The sequence below is a fragment of the Falco cherrug genome, chromosome 19 (assembly GCF_023634085.1).
Source record: "Falco cherrug isolate bFalChe1 chromosome 19, bFalChe1.pri, whole genome shotgun sequence".
Taxonomy (NCBI): Eukaryota; Metazoa; Chordata; class Aves; order Falconiformes; family Falconidae; genus Falco; species Falco cherrug.
In genome coordinates this window covers 4,847,753-4,869,155 of record NC_073715.1, presented here as the reverse complement: position 1 = coordinate 4,869,155, position 21,403 = coordinate 4,847,753, and the positions used below count along the sequence as shown (strand labels likewise).

General features: G+C 49.3%; 1 protein-coding gene across 10 annotated transcripts in view; it reads left to right on the top strand.

The window, feature by feature from the left end:
- Positions 1 to 21,403, top strand: part of SPATS2 (spermatogenesis associated serine rich 2) — a 32,015-nt gene that overhangs the window by 6,259 nt on the left and 4,353 nt on the right. For 3 of the 10 annotated variants that reach the window (XM_055696881.1, XM_055696883.1, XM_055696885.1), the window contains exons 2-8: positions 3,247 to 3,570; positions 11,432 to 11,511; positions 11,795 to 11,903; positions 12,896 to 12,945; positions 14,126 to 14,384; positions 14,644 to 14,856; positions 16,071 to 16,206. In XM_055696881.1, coding sequence (XP_055552856.1) covers positions 3,546 to 3,570; positions 11,432 to 11,511; positions 11,795 to 11,903; positions 12,896 to 12,945; positions 14,126 to 14,384; positions 14,644 to 14,856; positions 16,071 to 16,206 — 872 coding nt within the window. In that variant the 5' untranslated portion in view covers positions 3,247 to 3,545. Of the gene's footprint in view, positions 1 to 1,464; positions 1,950 to 3,246; positions 3,571 to 3,883; positions 4,817 to 8,363; positions 11,086 to 11,431; positions 11,512 to 11,794; positions 11,904 to 12,895; positions 12,946 to 14,125; positions 14,385 to 14,643; positions 14,857 to 16,070; positions 16,207 to 21,403 lie in introns of those variants that run through there. The other 7 variants (XM_055696884.1, XM_055696886.1, XM_055696888.1 and 4 more) reach the window with 7 other exon arrangements.

Genomic DNA, 21,403 nt, shown 5'->3' with positions numbered 1-21,403 from the left:
AGCGAAAGCACCTTCCACAGACTAATAATAACAATAAAACAAAAATCCAGACAAATTTTTCACTCTTCATCATCTTTTCCTTCAAATGGGGAGCTGTTGGTCCCGAAAGTTTACTCAAATAATCCGTCTAGACGGAGCAAACCAGTGCTGCGAGTGGGGGATTTTGAAGTTGTTTCTTTTTTAACTCTCTGTCTGTAAAATTCCAAATGTTTTCCTTCATGAGACGGAATCTGCCGGTAGTTGTGTGTTGAACAATAATGCGCCTTTCCCGCGGGATTTGGGATTTGGAAAAGTTTGCCGTTACCGGCTGAATGCAGGCAGCTCGGGGAGGAGCTTGCTTGCTCTGTAACGGGAGGGAGTTGGGTTTCCGCGGGTTATATTGCTCCCCTGTCAATTCTGTTAGAACCACGATATTTTATTTTAATCCTGCAGGTAGATTTCTTGCCGGTTTTGTCTTGATGCTTTACTGTTCCTATAGACGCGTACGGTGCCCTGTATAAGCCTTATATCGCCCTTAGCTGGAGGAGCTCACCCCTCTTAACGAATTTATTTGGATTTGTGTTAACTTTTACTATTTTACCAGTGTTAAAAATTTCCGCTTGGGTTTTAAAAAACCCTCCTGTGTTTTACAGCCTCCCCCCCCCCCCCCCCCCGCCCCCGATCTGTTTAAGGTTCCTGGCTAATAGCCGCGGTGAAATTTCCAGCCGATGGGAGACTCGGAGGTAAAGGCAGGTCGCACTGCAGCCTGCACCCTGATTCTGACATGAGCCAGAGCTGCTTCGGATTCTCTGGCTCTCGATTCTCACCACAGGGTATATTGGATGAAATATTAATTGCATCATCAAGGAGCAAAGATTTGCTGTTTTCTACTCATCAGATACATCAGTGGGGTTTTGTTTCCCATCCATTATTTTATTACTTTGCTGCTTTGACTTTAGCTTGCCAAGGAGTAATTCAGAACCTGTTCTATGTTGTTTGCTTTCCCCCCAAGACTTAATTACTGTTCATTTTTCTCCTTTGAAGTGGGTACAACTATATTTCTCGGGTGATAAGGTGTAATGTTTTTCAGGCTTTTTGAGGCTTCCTGATAACTTCTTTACTGGCAGCTTTTGGGTTTGTGTGGGTTTTTTTGGTTGGTTTTTTTTCCCCAGTTTGTCTGTTTTACAGGCTCTGTCTGAATGAAGTGTTCTTGCAGATATTTGCTTTTGGGGACGTACATGCAGAGGCGGTTTTGAAATGTTCCTTTGTTTCATGAATTAAGTTTGAGGCAACTTGAGGGAGTTCAGGTAAATGCTCTCAAGTGGGATGTTACAGCTTTTTGTCACTACCTGTGTGTTTCTGCGCTCCCTCCAGATTAAAGCATGCCCGTCTTTATTTTAAAAAAATGATATTATAAAGACTACTCTAAAGCACAGGTTTGTGAGCGTGGGTTGGTTGGTTGGTTTTGAAAACTCTTGAGCCATATATACCGAAAATATTTGACTCTGGCATCGTGGGTCAATGTGGTAAACACTTTCTTCGCGACCCAATGTTATCTTAAAATCGCAGGAGGTAACCGGAGGTTCCTGGCAGCTGGATGGCCACGCTGCCGAGCGTTTCCTGGTCGTGGACACAAAGCAATCAGGCAGGGAAGTGAAACTCGGGTGTAATCGTGCAAACCAAAGCACATCGGCCCCGCCAGCACGGCCGGCTGAGCTCGACCTGCCAGCAGTCTCCAGGCGTCGAGCTCGGGAACCGCTCGCATCCCCATACGGCAGCTTAATCCTTCGCTCAATTCTTCGGCTTCTCTATTTTATTTTTTTTTGAGCAGAGCTTTCAAACGGCACGGGTTTTACGAGGTGGTATTTAGCGCCTCAAGGCATCAAAACGAAGGAAAGCGTTTAATTCAGAGAGCTGAAGGCAGCAAGGCAGGAGTTTGTAATCGCCTCTTGTTTTGGGACTGTTTGCAGGTAAAAAATTCTTTTGCACAGTCTTTTTTTTTTTTTTTTTTTTTTTTTTTGCACAGACAGTGAGCAAATCAGCCTCAGATTTAGATCGCTGCGGTCACTGGTTAGAAATAAGTTTGGAACTCCTGGGGAGCTAATAAAGGGAAATTCTAATGATAGGAAACGTCTATTTTTAAATCAAAATAAGCTCACGGTGATAAACCCTGGGGCAGTGTCGCCGGGTGGCAGGAGCCTTGCTGCATTCCTCAGCCTGGTGAACCGTATCCCTAAAAATAATCCTGATCCTCGGGGTGGATGGGAGTTGAACTTCTAATTAATAATGGAGCAAATGAGATGCGTGTTTCTCAATGCTGGCGTTTCCTTTTCAAGAGCCTGTGCGTTTTGCTAAAATGTACAAGGTCTCCTGATGGATGTTTACTAAAATCTTTTGCAGCGTCGGATACCTGTGTTTTACGTATTAAAATTGCAATTTTTTGTGGCTTTTTTTTTTTTTTCCCCTGCTTGATTGTGAATACGTTGAGGTTTTGTCACAGGGCCAGATCCTTCCCTGGGGTTAAGCAGGTTTGCCGTGGCAGAGAGGTCTCTATTGTTTCCTCACCTTGCGTATAGTGTTGTTCTTTGTTTAACCTGTCATCCGACTTGATGTGGTGCCTGCTGCCCCTGCTTTCCCCGGCTCCTTAAAGGAGGAACGCGACGAAAAGACACGTATGTAACGCCACGCGGAGTTGCCCCTGCGCCGCCTCGGTGGGGGAGGCTGGTGTTTTGTGTTGAAATAAGCAGTGAAAGCGTTGAAAATGGCTCGTGCTGGCAGCAAAGTGAATTTTGCTTTTTCCCTGGGATGCTGGTTGCGTTAACACACGAGAGATCTGAGAGTTCGTCTTGTCACCGAGTGTAGGAACCACTCTGCCCGCTTTGTCTGAGGGCTCTTAGTCTGTAAATGTGGTGTTTGTGTTAGGGTTTTTTTTTTGTGTGTGATGAGTTCTAAACCTCCCCGGTTCTACCTCGTGCGTGCTTAAGTGACTAGTGTCTTTGAATCGAGCCTGTTGAAACCATACCAAGTCTGTAGGGATCTTGTGGCTTTATATTTAATGTCACTTTTTTCTGGCTAGTTGTTTCACCACACCTTCAAGCAAAATACAGATTTTTTTAAAATTTTTTTTTTTTTTTTTTTTTACTCTTAAAACCCGTGAGCAGGACAACTCTGACAAGCTGGGAGGCTCGGGGTATACCTTGGCTAGTACAGTAGCAATTTTCTTATTTCCTTTCTTTTTTTTTTTTTTTTTACTACTTTCTTTTTCAGAACCAGATACCAACTGCTGCAGTCAGGAAGCCTGACAAGAAGTTGCTTTTCAGAGGAAAGGAGCTGTAGTGCTCTGCTGGCCTGTCAGCAGATTTCTGACAACTCCAGACCCCGTTTGCCCTCGCAGCTGGGATTTTGCTGTCCCAAACCAGCTCTCTGCCGTTTCCCGCATTGATACAAGGCGGTGCGTGGATTGCAACTGCCAGCTACGTTGTTCAAGGGCGAGGACTCTTATTATTTCTTCTCCCCACCCCCCTCCCCGCTCCTGTATAGCTGACGGTTAGAGCAAACACGCCGAGATGTCTAAAAAGCAAAATACAAAAGGTAAGATGCACGTGAACGTGGTATCATCAGATGTCAATAACCAGCGCTATCGATTCCAAAGTTATCAATTAGGAAAGGGGTTAATTCCTTTCGCTGTACTCCTTTCAAGGCTGCTGATGTCCCTTGACAGCTTGTTGTCGCTCTTTTAGTGACATCATATAACCTGTTGGATTTTGTGACATTTTTAGTAGCATTTCAGTCGTCCAGCTGGACAGTTCTGATTTCACAAGTTCCTGTATAAGGTTAATATCACATCGTTTTCCCAGTCAGACCAGGAGGGGGGGGGTGTGTGTGTTAGATTTAACAGTTGAAGAGTTGCAGAGCCAAACTTTTTTTATTTTCCTGGCGTGCATCCTGACCTCGGGGTACGGTCAGGATGGATTTGAGGGGTGTCTGGGTCCCTCATGGGATTAATTCCAGCACAACTCGTGCTCCTGAGGCAGCCCTTGTCCGCCCTCTCGGTGCCCTGTGTGTGCCAGGCTTCCAGGCCAGGCTTCTGTCCTGGACTTGCTTGTCCTGTCTGTGGCAAGTGCTTGCCAGGAATCCAGTTTGGAAAGAAGCGGAATCGAGTGGAATCGAGGTGGGATAGCTCAGCTCGGGTCCTGGCCTTTGGGGATGAAATTCAAACTAGACCCAGTTCAATCTTTTTCCTTCGAGGCGGGCACAGAGGGGCACCGAGCAAGTTTGAGCGAAGCTTTTTCCCTGGCTTTGTCTTCAAACGCACAGGCCGATTCTCCCGTTTCTGCCGTCGCATTCTAAGTGGCAAAGCCATTCTTGTGTCAAGCAGCTTATTTCAGGGAGGGATCTTATTTGTCGTGTGCGAAACATTAATTCCAAAGTGTGTGTGTTGTGAGGGGAGAAGGGGGGTTGAGGGTTACGGTTTTCTTTTTATTTGAACTGACTACTAATTAATAATTTAAGGCGAATGGGTTTGACAATTCATGTCCTCTACCTCAAGAGAAGAGCTTTTGTTCTCTGTAGATTTTTTTTTTTTTTTTCCCTAGCAGCTTTGGCATAGAAACGGTGTCTACCTGAGGAGCCCAGCCGTCCTTTGACAGCTAGATCCATGCATGATTCAAAGCAATTAGTAACGGTTATGGAAATTACTGTATAAGATAATTTTTGAGTGATTTTTAAAATGCACTATTTTGTACCTGTGCTCTCAGAAGCCTCAGCCCAAGTCATTAAGAAATTGGCTTCTCTCTGCCGCTGCTGGAGCCCAGCAGTCATCGGTGCTGAGTTCAAGGTGTGTTTATCTAGAGAATGAACGGGTCTGGGTAGGTAGGGGAACACCAAGAGAGATCTATAGGGGACAAGAGGGGAGGGAAAACACGGGGGGCTCTTACTCTGAGGGGCTTCAGGGGGTTGGCAAATCCCCAGCCGAATGAGAGAGCTGGGGCGCAGTCGCCGCTCTCGGTGCTGTTCGGCAGAGTGTGTCGTAGAGAGAGCCCGCTGGGAAGCGCTGGCATGTATTGGGTTCCTAAAGAAAAGTAAAGGGATCTCAGACATAAATATTTGACACCGAGCAGGAATGCAGAGTAGGCTTTTAATTCCCTCTGCCACCGGGGATATAAAATACGCGCTGCTTTGTTAAGCAGGCTCATCTCCAGTCCGCGTTGCGGTGGCAGTGTGGACATAAGGGAAGGTGAGAGTTAAAAAAGCTGCAGACTCTTCTGGCTGTGCCCTGTCCTCTTTAGACTGTGATTGAATTTTCAATTACTACTTTTCTGCTGCTCTAGAATGTTAATGTAGTCAACAAATATTTTTCCAGTCCTCTGTAAAGGAGTGTACCTTGGACAGGTAAGGAATGTCTTTTTGGTTTCTTTTTTTTTTTTTTTTTTTTTTTCCTGAAAGCAAAACAAAACCCCTTTGCAGTGTAACAAAAGGCTGCTGAGAAGTGCCGAGAGATGGGGAACGAGACAGACCTATTTTTAATAATGCAGCAGTTTTGAAACCAAATCAGAAGCCCACCTGTTTCTTAGAAGTGCCACAGAACAGAGTGAACATCTGAGCTACTCAGGAGGGTATTTTTAAGCCTTCTGAAAATGCATATGCAAAGGTTGGGCACAGAATCATGTTCTACTCCTGAATGTTACTGGCTGTAAGTAACTCTTTACTCCAAAGATCTGTGCTGAGGAGAAAACAGTTCAATCTGTAAACCAGTCATGTAATTATCCCCATTCAAAATCCAGCGGCGTGCGTCCACACGTAGGTCCGTGTCTGGGTTACACTGGATGGCTCGTTTCAGCTTGAGGATATTCTAGAAGGGGTAATTTAGAAATTTGAAGGAAAGGTGGACTCGGGGGTGCCAGATCTCTAAACAGATACTTCCCCAGAGTCTTGTAGGTTTGTTGGTTTGCTGCTATCTCGGATCCTTAGCGCTTCTGTTTTTCTTCCCCCCCCCCCCCCCCCACGAAGCGTGTGCGCTCCCTCTCATCCCCCCTTCTGACTCGATTAATTGATTTGAGTGAAAGCAGCCACCAGGCTCAGGAATGACTGGCGACCCCAGGATACAAAGCAATCACATAAATCTTGTTTCCATCGGATATCAGCCGCGGTTTTAGGCGTGCCAGGATCCTGAATAAAACAGCGCTCGGGTTCCTACTCATCTGGATCCATCAGGGAGCCATTTCAATTGATGGAAAACTCTCCTACGTGGATTTGGTAAAGGCGAAAGGTCTGCGGCGTCGGCCGCTGGGGAGGGAGGGTGTCAGCTGGAGCAGGGACCCCGAGCCTTTACAAACCCCCAAAATGTGTGAAATTTTATTTGAAGCTTGTACTTTGTTGAACAGCGTTGTCCGTCGAGCAGAAGATCCTGCTCTGCAGAAACCAGGTTTGCAGATTGGGGTGGTGGCAAATGATTTTCTCCATCTGTGTCCGGAGAGCTTGTAAAATGGGCAAACTGGGAGGTTGTGGAGTTCCTCTGCCAGGCAGCGCTCGCCGTGAGAAGATGGCGAAAACGTAGAAGGGCGAATATTGAGCGTGTGTTCTGTAACCTGATAAATGGGATCCCGGCTCCTGGGTGAGCTGGGGTGCGGTACGAGGACGCGGGTGATGCCGGGAATTCCTGGGAACCTCGGCTGCATCGCTCTGCTGAGTGTGATGCTCTGGAAGTGCGTGGGTTTTCAATTTTTATTTTATTTTTTTAAAACTTGTAGATGGAAATTAGATGGGAGGGGGAAGACTGCCCCGCAGTTTGAATTACCTTGATGGCTCTCTCATTTGGCTGGGCTGCCTTGGCTCCGCTGAAAGAAAACCCAGCGCCTTCCTTGGCTGCCTGCGTCCAACGCAGCAGGCGGAGCGCCGGATCGAACGGCAGCAGTGGGAGCAGCCGGGAATGGCAGCGTGCCAGGGCGGTAACGCCACGGGGGCAGCGAGACCCCTGCCCCAAGTGCTCCCCCTGCCCCTGGGGAGCAGGATGGGTGCTTGGGAGAGCTGCATCCGTGCTGCATCCGTACGGATTCCTGCCCTTGCAGGAAAATACCTGCAGAAACCCCCAGTTTTATGGGCATGTTTCAGTTGATTTGCAAGAAGTTTTATTGGGTGGGTTTTTTTTTTTACTCCATATTGAATTTATTTTTTTTATCCCACTCTTCCGATTCCTTAAATGACCGTGGCCTTCCGCTGGGAAGGTTAGCCTGGCATTATCATCCGAGGGCTAAACTCTCCCACTGCCATCCAGCTCCTGCTGGAGATCGGATGCCTGGGAGGTTTAATTTCCTCACCTCGGAACAAATTCTTCCAGTTGTGAGTCCCATTTCTCGCCTGCGTAGCCTTGTTCTGGCCGCAACGTGGCAAGTTTTTTTTTTTTTTTTTTTTTTTTTGTAACTACGCCTTGGCGAACCAATTGCTTTCCTATATTGAGTTTGGAGCGAGAAGGCGGTGTTGTGTGCTTGAAATTTGTTTGGGAAAATAAGAAAAAGGGACGCTTTGTTGTTGAGGCAAGGCTCTGAAGTGCAGCTGCCACTTCCACGGGCTCGGGAATATCACAGGGCTGTCCTTGGGGCATTAAAATACTTTCCGTAACAGCTGATGGAGGGACGAAACCCCGAGTTTAAATGCACCCCAGGCGGTGAGCAGGGAGAAAAATCAAGCAAGGACAGCGTAGGAACTCAGCGGACCCGCTCAAATATTTTAACGTATTTTGGGGAAGGGAGGGCTTAAGGTGGCGTGTGGGGGAGATGTTTTCCCCCTCGGATCATGGAGAAACTTAGTATTTCCGTGTAGTTTTTTTGGGTTTTTTTCTGCTGTTGGTAAAATATCTTCTCGACAGCAGCAAACCCAGGAATATTGATCCTACCCCTGGTTTAGTCCTTACTTGCCTCTCATTTGCGAGGAGAGAGCTTGGCGTCGGTACCTCTGTTGCCTGTTAGTGAGAAGTGTTCTTACAAGGGGAAAAAAAAATAAAAATAGCACTATGTGTTGGTGTAATTTGTGAGGGAGAGCGTGACACGTGAGAGATGTGAAACGTGGCCCGTGGTGGTCTGGTGGCTTCAAAGTGCGATACCCGACGCCCCAGGAGCCGTGAAAACACAGAAGGCTCCCACAGATGTCATCTCCCTATGGAATGCTTCTTTTGGAAATCCGGATTTATTCCCCTACACCCCCCCCCCGATATCTGTGGGTACTTTGCTGTGACGTTGTGACTGCAAGCACAGACCGATAGAATAATGGTATCCTGGGTTTTTTGGGTGGTGTGTGTGTGGTGTGGTTTTTTTTGTTGTTGTTGATTTTTATTTTTTTTTTTCCCCCCCCCCCCCCCCCTGTCCTGGGAAGGAGCATTAATTCCTGTCCACTCACCTCTGCAGTCCTGGGCACGGGCATCTCCCGCTTCTCCCAACGCAGGGACTGCTGAAGATGCTTGTAATTAAAGCCAATTGGAGATGCTCTGAGTGAGCAGCGAGGTGCCTTTTTTCTTTAAGAGCTTTTTATTTCACATTAGCTGAGGTCTCCCGTGTTATCCCTGGGAGAGACGCCGCCGGTTCCCGTTGACCTGCGAAGCCGCAGAGTCCATAAATGTTTCACGATTTAACTGAATCTTGTTCACCTAGCGTTTTAAGCACGTAGGCTGTTCCATCCGCCTGCAAGTGTCCTGGCTGGGGCAGGAGGGTGAACCTGACATTTAGATTAGGATTTCAAAATATTTTTTAAGTTTTTACACACTATTTGACTATGGAAACTTCCCGTCAGCTGGCCACGTGGGTGCGGCGGGGATGAAGTGCTGGATGGGTTCGGAGGAGCTAAATGCCTGTGTGTAATAGCGCTGTCGGCTTTCGTAAAACATCCTCTGCGATGCTGGTTGGGACCAGGTCCGTGGAGCTTGTCAGGCTGGTGCTTTTCTCACTTTTCCCTGTCTCCTGATGAAACAATTTGCCTGTCGTGGCTCAAAAATGAGCCCAGGACTCAGCTTGGAGCTGGAGGGGATCGTAGCGGCCCCCGTTTCGATTTCCTCGAGGTGTTGGGTGTGAAATTGTCGGATTTCATGTGTCCCGCGAAGCGGAGCCAGGCATCTGTTAGGTCTGTAGTTTTAATTCTGGCACGTGTTTCGTACAGAAAGGACTAATTAGCGGAGTTACGGGAGGAGCAGACTGATATTGGTAGGGTGGATTCTTCCTGGCATCGTTAGTGTTTCTATTTAAGAGCTCGCGCGTTGATTAGTCCGATAAACAGCACTGAAAGGCAAAAAAAAAAAAAAAAAGTAGCTGATTTGGGATGAATGATTTCTTACCACCTCATTTTTCTGGGGGATGCCATTATGAACAGAGAAGCAATTAAGGCCGTTGGCATCGTCTCTGGGGTTTATCGCATCAGATCAACAGGGTGTATGTTTTAATGCAACAGTGATCGGTCTGAGCGTCTGACTGACTCATCATGTCAGACATGACATGCACAGCCTGAGCCCTGGCTTTGGGAAGGAGCTTTTCTTTCCCGCAAGGATCTTAATTCAAAAATCTTGAAGTCGCTGGTGGCCGCCAGACTTCGGTCCGGGCGGGCGTGAGCATTTTAAATTCTGTCCCTTCTTGCAAATACCCACCGTCGCGAGAGACCCGAGTGCCAGCAGCCCTTTTAATGATGCTTGGGAGTGCTCAGGGGCAATATCAAATGTACATGGCGGCATCGCCGGCGCATAATTTTTGCATGATAAACATTTGAACACCAGGAGGACTTGGGCCGTGGAGAAGCGGCTCAAAGCGAGCTGTGCCGACAAGCTCAGCCCCCTGCAATTGGAGATGTGGGAATGGGATGGGATGGAGGAGCTGAAAATGTGCTGCAGGGGGGAGCTGAACTTCATCTTTCCTGGCACCTGGGTCCTTGGTGGCTGCTCTGCAAGGAAGATTTTGAAAAAAGATTGCTAATTCTCACTCGGTGATGGGAGTCTGAAAGCCATTTACAAGATTAAGGACTAGAAAGTTGGTAACTCGAACTTCTGTGAGCTCGGGAAACTTGAGAAAATCTCGCTCATGGGGCTGAAATGGGTAAGGATGGCGTGAGGAAGAATTTAACCGTTCATCTGTAGCCTTAATAAGAGGCTGACCTTTCCATCATGTTCACAATTCTGTCACTGTATTTGGAGGCATCTCGGTTTAAATGCTACATCAATGTCTGGGAACCGCGAAAGTCAATGGTGTGTCTCAAAATCGCGTACGAGTTATTTAGAGGAGGTGAGGGAAAGAACATGAATCAGCAGCTTGGAATATCAGCTGAGCTAAAGCAGAAAGGGCAGTGACCGGGCAAGCGTCCCTATGGAGCATCTTGGCCCGGGTGGTCCCCAAAGCCACCAGTTGAGGAGCTTTATGGAGGAACCGATGGGTCCTGATCTCCGTGCAGGGCTCGAGGTGTCAAATGCCCTCCGAGGAAATCCACTGGTGGCTTTGTGGATTCCCTGGAAAGCGCTTGGTGATGCTTTTTCTGTGCAAAGCATGGAAAAAAAAAAAATTCCAAGATGGAATAGGAGCGCAGAAGACCCCTGGGGTCTTGCAGCTGCTCCCTGCCCAGGGACACATGTTCTTCCCGGGACCGTCCACAGCTAAAATACCACTTTCGAGTACGTTCTGTCGTAGGAAAACACGTCTCCCGACAGCTCTATCTCCCTTGGGTTTGCTAAATACAAAATTTAGCCTGCCTGGGACCTTGGGCAGGAAAACAGAGCGTGGATTTGTGATGCCAGGCACTCGGCAGGAGCGGTGGGGCCCGCAGATTTACGTGACCTTTGCTCGCTGGCAGGGAGCAAACCCGTTGGTGAAGGCTGTCTCAATTATGGGTCTCTTTTGGAACATAGAAGCATTACCTTGGAGATCATAGCTGGCAGGGAACACAGGCTGCCGGAGCTTCAAACCCATTTATCAGTCTGCTTGCCATTTGTATCTCCAGGTGGAGGAAATTGTTAAATATGCCGCTCGAAGGCTTTAGCGCTTTTGTTAACTCTTTATTGTTGGGCTTGGTAAAAGATTCAGATGAAAACGGAGGAGCTGGACCGTTCATCTTCAGCGATCTTCCGTCCCGCACGCTGGGCTAGTGGGTTTTGACTTGGGGTTTTGATCCGTGGATCAAAACTGACCCAGAGATTGGGAGTGGATCGGCTCCTTGGGTGGGTGGGGGGGAGGGGGCACCAGCAAAGTGGATTTAACTGGGGTTGGTAAGCAGAACCTGGTCCTTAACCAAGGGTGGGTGATCAGCCATGTGATAATAATCTGCTGCTAACCGTACGGCGGCAAGGCGGCGAGCGCCGCACATTTGTAGGATTTCAATTTTCTCCTTGGCAAAGTACCAACTTGGAGCTGACCTCTTGCTTCGCGTCTTTCTAAATGTCTCTCGGTGCCTGTTGTTCAGAAGAGAGCTTCCCTCTCCTTTGTCTCCGCAGATCCATCTGGGTTTATTTTTGATGTGCAGTCCAATACCGTGATGGCCCAAGGAGGAACCTTTGAAAACATGAAGGAGAAGGTAAATGTGTCTTCTGAGACTTTAACTCACCGCGTGCCGCGGAAGAGCTGGTGAACGCTCTATCTTCATCTCCTCTCTGAGATGAAATATGTTTCTGTCGGGGAGCCAACTGCAGCTCTGTCAAAAGCCAAGTTTTATTCGGGCTAAATCATCCTGGCACATTAAAGTTTTATAAGGAAGTCATCGGTTACGGGTTTTTAGGCTGCTCGCGGGAGGGTTGCTGCAGGCTCCGTGTGGGCTACAGCAAACGTTTGACGCGTTACCCTGTGTTCCTTCCCTCCAGATCAACGCGGTGCGTGCGATAGTCCCCAACAGGAGCAACAACGAGATCGTCCTCGTGCTGCAGCATTTTGACAACTGCGTGGACAAAACTGTGCAAGCCTTTATGGAAGGTAACCGCGGCTGGTTTCGTGGCGGGGCTGGCGGCTTTGGCGCTCCTGCGTACCATCTTTCCCGTCCTGCTTCAGAAGCAGCGGCGGCCTTCGTGCAGAAAGTGAAGTGCATGAAGTAGCAGAAGCTCGTGTAGCTTCTCAGCGCATCCAATACATGCTCTGTCCGCAGGGGTGACGGACAGACCGTTCTCTTCCCAAATTTTAGCTGGGGTTTGTTCAACTGGAGGTCAAGGCAGAGAGAAGCATTTGATAGCTCTTCAGATAAAGGAGGCTTGAGGCTCGATTCCAGAAACTTTCGTTCGTGTGTACAAAACGGGAGTGTCTTCGGCTTCAAATTGTTGCCGTTTGTACTTTGAAACCTGGCTCTCGCATCTTCTCTTGGGTCTGGCTGTCGTTGCTGCAGTCGATGGATTTTATTTATTTATTTATTATTTTTTTTTCTGACCTTGGAAAAAACGGGCTGTTGCTGGTGACAGCGCCTGTCGCTTTGCAGCTCTGATTTCCATGCTGGCCATCGCTGACAACTGTGCTTTGCCTCTGGCCCACAGAAGGTATGACAGCTATTCCTGAGGCTGTGGGCATCCTGACACAGCTGGTGTCTCTGGGGAGAGAAGGCCAGCAGATATCTGACCTGAACGTAACCTTTGAGTTCAGAACATGCTCCAGCAGGTTGCCAAGTACCTAAACCTTTAGTATGACAGAGCCAAAGAAAAATATTATTTCTTTTTTCCTCCCCCTGCCCCCCCCCCCTTTTTTTTTTTTTTTTCATTTGTTTCCTGGAAAGACCTGGCCCTGTGTTGTAAGGGTGTAGTCCCGTTCGGCAGTGTGTTCCCAAAGCAAAAATGAAACCGATCCTTTTATTACATCAGCTAAGAGACTTGAAACTTAGCTGCAGGAAACTGGCTCCAGGTATGGAGGCACTTCCACGTGACCGGGGGAAAAAAATTGGAGCGGGTGCCTCGTCCGCTGCTCATCGCTGCGTTTTGTTTCAGGCAATGCCAGCGAAGTACTGAAAGAATGGACTGTAACGGGCAAAAAAAAGGTAACGAGTTTAAAATATACTTTTCCTAAGGCATTTACCTTCTTGTTTTGAGGATTTAGACTAGGGAGGCTGGTAGGCATTCCTCGTGATTTAGACGGGAAAAGAAACCGAAGAGCAAACGTGGATATTGATGTTAGCAGAACTGATGCACGGAGATAATCGCTAGGTTATCAGGTGCCTGGCTGTTCAGGGCAATGATTTACAGGGTAACTTCAGTGCAAGTTGTAAACATCATCTTCTGGCCACATTTGCATTTCATTTAGCTGTCAGACACATTTGTGTCGAACGTGGCATCTGCAAAAAAGGTTCTAGACTTTCTGTCCTTGCAGTCACTTTTATTCTGCTGACCCTCTACAGGACCCCTAATCCGTGCACACAGCCCCACGCTGGAGTAAATCTTTATCAGGTCCATTTATTTCCACAGAGCTCTGTAATTCACTGTTCAGATAGTCACGCTGTTCCATTTTTCATCGGTAACCTTTGGAGCTGAACAGTTGCGTTTAATGCTGAGCTCTGTGGAAATATATTTCTTTGTCACATAAGCTTTCTCGAGTGTTTTGCCTAGTTCTTTGCTCAGACCTCTGTGAAAGGGTTAAATAAAGATTTGCAAAGTTTCAGTCCTTGGTATTATAATATCTGAATCCACCAGGAGAAGAATAAAACCATAATTATTCAAAAAAAGACTCCTTGGAATACGTGAAAAGCACCAGCATGAACTGGAACTGGGGAGGAGGGGGGGCGGGGGGGAAACCCGTGCCTGAGCAGCCGTGTGCTGGGAAATGAGGGACGTGGGAGCGGAGCGAGGTCTAGCAGAGCACCCTGGCAGCACCCAGGGAATCTGGCTGGGAGCACCCCCAGCAGCCACCCCGGGCTGGTGCCGTGCCAGGGTTACAGCCGCCAGCCTCTTGGCTGCTTCCCATCGCTTCCCTGCCGCCTTCGGCCGGTACCCGGCACGCCGCTCTTGTTGGCACGCCATCGGAGAGGATAATGTATTCGCGCCTCATTAATGCCACTGTATCTGTCCTCGTTGTTGAATAAATCCCTCCTACTGTTAATAGGATCAACAGCCAGGCTGGCTGAAAAAGCATTTAATTCAGCTACTACTTCAGGAATTAAGCTTAACGTGTTTTGTTTCCCTCCCCCCACCCCCCCCTTTGCGGTGCGGATGCCTAATCCTTAGAACAAGAAGAAGAAAACCAAACCGAAACCCCAAGCTGAATCGAACCCTGGCCTCCCAGAGCCCGGTAAATTGGTGTCCACTGAAGAAGAGCAATCAGCCAACTCGGAGAAGGGTGGAATTAACGGTTTCCATGTCAACGGCTGTGCCCACGACACGGAGTCCGTGGACTCGCTCAGCGAAGGTTTGGATGCGCTTTCGATTGATGCCAGAGAGCTGGAGGATTGCGAGCCCGCTGCGCCAGACATGCCTGATAGAACAGGTTAGTCTCTCTAAAGTAGCACTGGAGACGGGCGCCTGGTGTTTAAAAAGCAGAGGAGCTGCCTCTTTTTGTGATCCTTTTGTTTTGGGGCAGCCTTGCGTACCCAGTTGTTTGGCTTGGCTCTTCAGGAAAGAGCAGCTCACCTTGATTTCTGATTTTATTTTTATATATTTTTGTTGTTGTTGTTGTGGTAAAGAGGTGGTCAGCGTTCTGCTGTCCTCCCCGCCTGCCCCTTTTAAACGCATGTGCTTTTCTACAGCAGTGCCTGAACTAGAGAATGGAATAGCAGACTTTGACACAAAATCGCTCATCATGCATCCTTCCCAGAGCCCTTCGTCTCTCAGGCAGCGGCCTGAGCAGAGGAGCGCTAGCAGGTCTCTGTCCCGATCCACAGCGAGCAATTCGACTCCTGCCTCCCTCTCCGTAACGCGGCTGGAAGATGTGCCCGTTTCGCCTGTGAGCAAGAAGCTGGGTAAGGCCCTGAGGCTCTGCGCGCTGGCCGGCGGCAGCGCAGGGTGCTGCTGGCCACGTTCTCACCGCCCCTTCCGCGGCGGTGCTGACAGACGCGGTGCAGAGCCACGCTGGACTTTGATTTTAATGCGAGCTAACGTGCCGCTTATTATCTGGCCAGTAAGTTGCACTCTCCTCCCCCTCTTCCCTACGCGCAGCGGGAATCTTGACAGCAGTTTAGATGTAGTGCCTGGAGCAGCAAACCCATGGGTGTGAGAAGAGCAGGGGAGGAAGCAGCCAAGTCTCGCTGCGTACGTTTAGCCCGTTCTTCTCCACGCTCCATCACGGAGCCTTGAGGTGGTTTCTCATCTTTTGTGAGAATTTGTAGAAAGGCCACAAGTTCGGACCAGTCCTGTTACAAGAAGTGACAGTCGCCTCCTACTGTGTGGGTTTTTTTTTTTGTTGTTTTGGGTTTTCTTTTTTTTTTTTCTCATTCTTTCATGTGCTTTCTCCGCAGCTGAGTTCTTATGATAACAAGTGGGGACAGGGGGGACCTCAGGGACCCTGACTGCGAGCACGGTTGTCGTACTTAGCGTATGGAGATGAGGTGGTGGTGGTGCTTCACCCCCTCGCTGCATGGGGAAGCTGTAACGAGCAGTTCCAACTTCCCAAATGATGAGCAAGTTGCCCCTTGGTGGTGGTGGGGCAACTACATTCCAGAGAGCGTGGGCAAGGTGGTGTTACCCTCCTGGCGAGCTGAGACGCGGGGACTAACCTTGGCAGCCATAACCAATCCTTTCCTCTCCTGATTTGAGGAAATAACCTTAAATTTAGTTTCCTAGATAATTCCCTTCACCAGGCAAACAGTCGGTTCGTATCGTTTAGTGATGCGGTGCGGCGGTCTTCGGAGTAGACCGCCTTTGGCTTGTCTCCAGCCTCTAACACAAAAGCAGCTCACGGATGCGTTTGATTTCTCTCACGTATTTAAAAACGTGGAGGGACGTCCCTGCCCATGGAAGGAAATTCTACAAGCCTTGGGAAAACTTTTCCCAATAAGAAAATCCCTCAGACTGAACCTAGTGCCTTTGTAATAGGGGAGGGAAAGAAAAATTTCAAACCAAGCAGTGTATCGTTTTCAAAGAAAGAAGGGGGAGATGTCTTTAGATGTATCCCTGCTGGGAGGATTTAGCGATGTGATTGACACGGCTGTTTGAGTTCGCTCTTGTCTCTTGGTAGGTTCTAATATTGAAAAATCAGTGAAGGATCTCCAGCGCTGCACCGTTTCGCTGGCTCGGTACCGGGTGGTGGTGAAGGAGGAGATGGATGCTTCCATTAAGAAGATGAAGCAAGCCTTTGCTGAACTGCAGAGTAGGTGAGTTAACTGGAGGGCCGGACCCAGGTGGTTAAGGCGTAAGACCGAGACATTTGGAACAAGTCTGCCGCTTTTTTAAGCAGCTTAATGACTTGTTTGTGCGTGCCCTGCTGCCCCAGCCCCGTTCTTCAGCATCTGGGAGCTCAGCGGGTCGTAAAGAATAAACCCGAGTCCAAAGTCCTGTACTCGGTGGATTTTAGGAGGCATCTTTGCCACCCTGTGGTTCCAGCCCTTGTCCCTCACATGCGGTGGCGTGTTGATAGACTGGGTCGAGGCTTTGGTGTGTCCAGCAGGGTCGTTGATGAACTGGGGCTCCGTGTCTCTTACCAAACAGTTGTCCCGACCATCCTAAAGTCATCTTAGCCGCAGGTAAGATGAGGAACTCTCCAGTAACGTACTGGTTAGGTGCTGGTACTAGCTGTGCTAGAAGGAGAGTGGTGGGGAGCTCAGGCTGCAGTAGTGTTTGTCTTTTAGAAACAAAATTTATATCTGAAATCTTCCAAACGTAGAAGATGGAAGAGAGAGGGATCCTTCTGAAGGTGTGAGTACACATCAAAGATCATCTTGTGCGGCACTGCTTCCCCCGTTCCCAGCCAAGCTTTTCATACTGGGCATGATGTTCCCGATGAGTGTAATCAGGTCTTTTTTATTTATTTTTTTTTTTTAATGAACGTCTTTATTAGTTGAGACAAGTGCTTTAAGACAATATTGCAGAAAGCCTAACATGAGATACGTTCCCTGTCTTGGCTGACCGAGAAATTGTTCTTAGTTATACAAATATGATGGCTTTGGGTAAAGAAATATTCAGAAGAAACTGCCTAAAGGGTTCTCCTTGCCTGAAGTGAGGAACGTTTGACGAGTAACTAAAATGCTGCTATCCTGTTGAAGGATGGAAGTAGCTATTTGGCAGATTTGCAAAATCCGTGTCAAAAGCTGTCTCCCATCTGAAAATTTTGTGGCCTCAGAGGCAGGAGTGTTTAGCGGTGATGTAGGGAGCTGGATTCTGAAGCCTTTCAGCAAATTTTGTTGTTCGGCGTGGACTTTTTTTTTTTTTTTCTTGTACTCGCGTTGAACTTTGCCACCGGGAAGGTTTCTCCTGAAGGAAGTGGAATGCTCTCCTGGACTTCAATTCAGCGTGTGCTAAAAATCCTGACCAAAATGTTTCTAGATGACTTTTAAACTCACCCGAGGAGCCTCTGCCAAAGCAGAGGGGCAGGGTTAAAGGTGGCCGTGTGCCCTGACCCTCGTTTCTGTGCTGAGTTGTGCTCTCCAAGCTGAACGTGGAGCTCCCAGCACCTCCCGTCTTTTGGAAAAGTGCAATGTAAAGGGATTTAACCTGTCGATAGCCGAGGGATTTGTAGCCCTAACGGAAGTTTGGGTTTACGAGTATTTCTGACTTTGTTAGTGGCTTTGTCTACCGAGTCAATACCGATACTGATTCAATATTATCACTGTGTGCAGTGGGTTGTTGTTAAGTTGGTTGGTTTTTTGTTTTGTTTTGTGGTTTTTGTTGGGTTTTTTTTTTCCTCTCTGCCTTTCTATACAGTTACAACAGCTGTAGAAACCTCTCCCTGGCGTGCCAAATGTCATTCTTTTGGCGAACGTGTCTGGTTCCATACAAGTCATTCCTCACCCTTTGACTTAGTTATCATCTATAAAAACACTTGCGTCACGTTCGGAAAGGTTAAAGGCTCAAGTCCGTTGCTCCGGTGAGCCGAGCTGCAGCCAGCGAAGCAGGACACGCGATTCCGGGTGGGAGGGAGGCGAGTGCCTGCCTGGAACGGGGCCACCGGGAACCTCCTTTGACAAATGCCAAGTGAAGGAGCTGCCCAGCAGGATGCCGGCTCTGGGCCGTTGATAAGCGGTGACTCCGCAGCCGGGGGCTCTGCCGAAAGAGCTTCGCTTTCCTTTTCCCAGAAGTGATGCAGTTGCCAGTGAGCCGAGGTGTAAATTGCACCTTCGTCTTTTTCTTAGTTGGTTTTTCTTGTTTATCCAACTCCCTTCGTGACCCAGAGAACAATTAGTGTATTTTTCAGTCTGACGGCACAAGGCAGGATCCGATAGTTAAATCCTCTTGCTGAATAATTCCCTCTCCAGTTGGCTTTCTACCGAAGGAAAACCTGGTTTCAAAGCAGGTTTGGTCAACTGAAACGGGTTATTTAAGTAGCAAAGCTTGAACTGGTTTAACATCTGCCTGTCAGGGCTGCCCTTCGGGTGTCCTTTTAGTCAGCGAGGCTTCCTAGAGCTCTTGACCTTCATCTTCTCTCGCTAGACGTGCTTTTCCGAGACCTGTGGTCTGTGGGTAGGTAGAGGGTGAAGGAGGAGACTGATGCTGGGGTCGTGCCTGTCTCAGCCTCCGAAATCCAGCCTGGGTGAGCGACACGTGTACGGATTCCTCTTTGGAGGGGATTTGCTGCTCTGGGCTGGAGGTGATGGGGTAACCTGAGCTGGAGAATCCTGGTAGTCCTTAATTTCCTGAGTGTGTTGTTATCCACTGACAGGGAGAGTAGCACATCTTGGGGGGTGGAAGAAGCCCTCAGCCTTTACGAGCGGTGTGGGTAAGTTCAGTTTCAGTGCTGAGGGGGCTGTGGGGCCGGGTTCGAGCTTTCCCACCCCCGAGATCCACACCACCACCACCCCCCCCCCCCGCCCCGATTTCCTCGTGGCAGAGCTGCCAGGCGTGCTGCCAGCCACCTTCCATCGCCGTCCGCCTTGGATCGCGTTTCAACCCCGAGGAAAAGTGACCCCAAACCCCTTAGCGGGGCTTGGCCAAAGAGCCGTTGTCTTTCACAAACAGAAAATATCTTGCAGGTGGAGCTGGCTGGCAGCTGAGAGCATCTTTTGGGTCACCACTGCGCGTTTGGCATCGTTTCACCTTCAGCAGTTACCGCTTTATCCGCTTCCCCTTTTTTCTTCCTTCTGTGCTTCTTAAATGTCCTTACAGCCCGGTCCCCCTGGCAGGGCCAGGCGTCCCCCGCGGGGTCTCATCCCAGGACAGAGCAGTCGGGAAGGGCGGGCGTGTTTCCAAACGGATCTGGCAGAAGGAAGGGAGTTTGTTTGACGAGGAGCAGCGAGGTCTGAGCAGAGTCACTCGTCACACCAACCTCAGGCAAAGCCGCTTGACCTCTGTTCCTCAGCCAGCCCAACTGTAAAATTGGGTAAAGGACTCCAGCTGAGCTCTGCTGAGTAAATTAAATTACAAAGGGACGCAAGCGATGATCTGGGCTGGCAGCCTGGCGGAACCAGCCCGAAACAGCCCGTGTGATGGTGGGTGCTGGCTCTGCCGGAGCTGGGCGTGCGCCTGTGTATTCAAGGAGGAGTTCTGTTCCTGCACTTTTAATTAATTAATCATTAAGGCCACATTCCCACCCGTTTCTCTCCCCAGCTCCAGGGGGAGGGGGATTCCTGCTGCTGACGTGGGTCTGGGCAGGGGGGCAGCTGGGGGATCACCCTTGTACCCTGCCCGGCAGCGTTGCGGAGCCTGGTTTTGTCGCTCAGGGGATGGCTGGAAACAAGGAGAAGTCTTCTTAGCATCGCTTTTGACACGTGTCGTTTTATTTGTGGGATTGGGCTGAGTTGTGCCTGACCTGGATCAGGCCCCCGCTGTGTTACGAGCAGAAACAATTCCTGCCCTGAAAAAGCAGATGGACAGAGCGATAAATCAACAGAAGAAGCCAAATGTCAAAGCTGCTGTTCAGAGGGAATTGTTGAAATTGATCTTGCCTCAACCCTCTCTGACATGCAGAGGAGCGGGCGAGCGGTGGGTTGAGTTTGCATTTCAGATGCTCTGCGGCTTCCCTTTTCAGCTGGTCGCTAAGATAAATATTCTTCCTATTTTCAAGCGAACCTTTCTGACTCAAAAAACCAAAACCAACCCCTGTGGTCACCGTGGAAGGGCTGACCTCGTGCGCTGCGGGTACCTCTCTCTCTCCGAGTACCATTTAGTGTCTGCTGCGAGCATCACGCAGCCGGCGTGTGAGGGGAAGACTCTGCTTTTATATTTAGCAAGCAAAAACCGAAACGAGCCCTATTAATAAGCTTGGCTGTTGAATGATTTCAAGCCGCTTGCAGAAGGTGAGCTGCGGCGGAGGCGTAGCTTTGAGGGAACCACCAAAAAAAAAAAAAAAAAAAAAAAGGCATTTGCAGCCTGTTTGCAAAGCTCTGGACTCCTTAGGATGAACAACCAGTACCTGCCCCTGTCCAAAATGGGAGGACTGGTGTTTCTTCTGCTTTTGCGGTGAGCAGAGTTCCTCGGTGTGCACATCTCCAGGGGCAAGAAGCCTCTTTGCAAGGCAGCGGTGGATGTGGGGAGCTCCCTGGCTGGCTCTGCCTTCCTGGAGGATGCTCCATCGTCTGCATTTGCTAAATTTGGCCGGTTTTGCTTGCGTAAAGGCTGCTGCCATGGTCTCTGGGGGGGGGGAATCGCGGTCTCATGGCAACAGACACACTTGAGGCAAGCTGGAGCCTCCTGATGAGCCGAGATGCTTCGCTGTGACCCGCTCAGGTGTTCCCTCCATGGTCCAAAACCCCTCAGCCGGGAAGAGATTCCCAGGTGGTGGATCTGGCTGGCTCTGTGTGGTGGGATATGGCAGGAGGTCAGGTGGCCTTGTAGCGCTGTGCCCTGTGGAAGGCTGTGCCCTCTCTTGACCCTCTTGGCATCCCAAGAAGTGGCACGGAGTGCCGGGATTCAGGTTTCTGGATTAGTGAGCCGATTCGGTTGGCTTAAATAAATTAACGAGGGCATAAGGGCAAAGCGTCGCGGTCGGTCGATGCCTTCGCAACGTGGCACGGATGCCTGCGTGCCCGGCATCCCGCTCCTGCCAGGATCCTCATCCTGCTCTGCAGCTCGTTAGGGTATTTTTATTTATTTTGAGTGACTCTAAAACATCATGCCCTATTTTTTTTTTTTTTGGGGGGGGGGGGGGGGGTGGGGGGTGGGCAGGGAGGGGAATAAGGTCCAGCAAAGCGCAGCTTCCCCCAGCGCCACGGCTGCTGCTCCCTCTCCCCTTGCCAAGGTGGCTTTGACTTTTATCGGAGTAAGGTGACCATGTACCCGGCGGTTTGTCGACGATGCTGACCTGAGCTTGAGCAAGTTTCACGCCAGCCAAACCTGCGCACAACTCCTGGCTTCCAGAACAAAAGCTGGAGCTCCTGTGCGGAGCGCTGGGATCCTGCTGCCATCTGCCGGGCTCTCCCC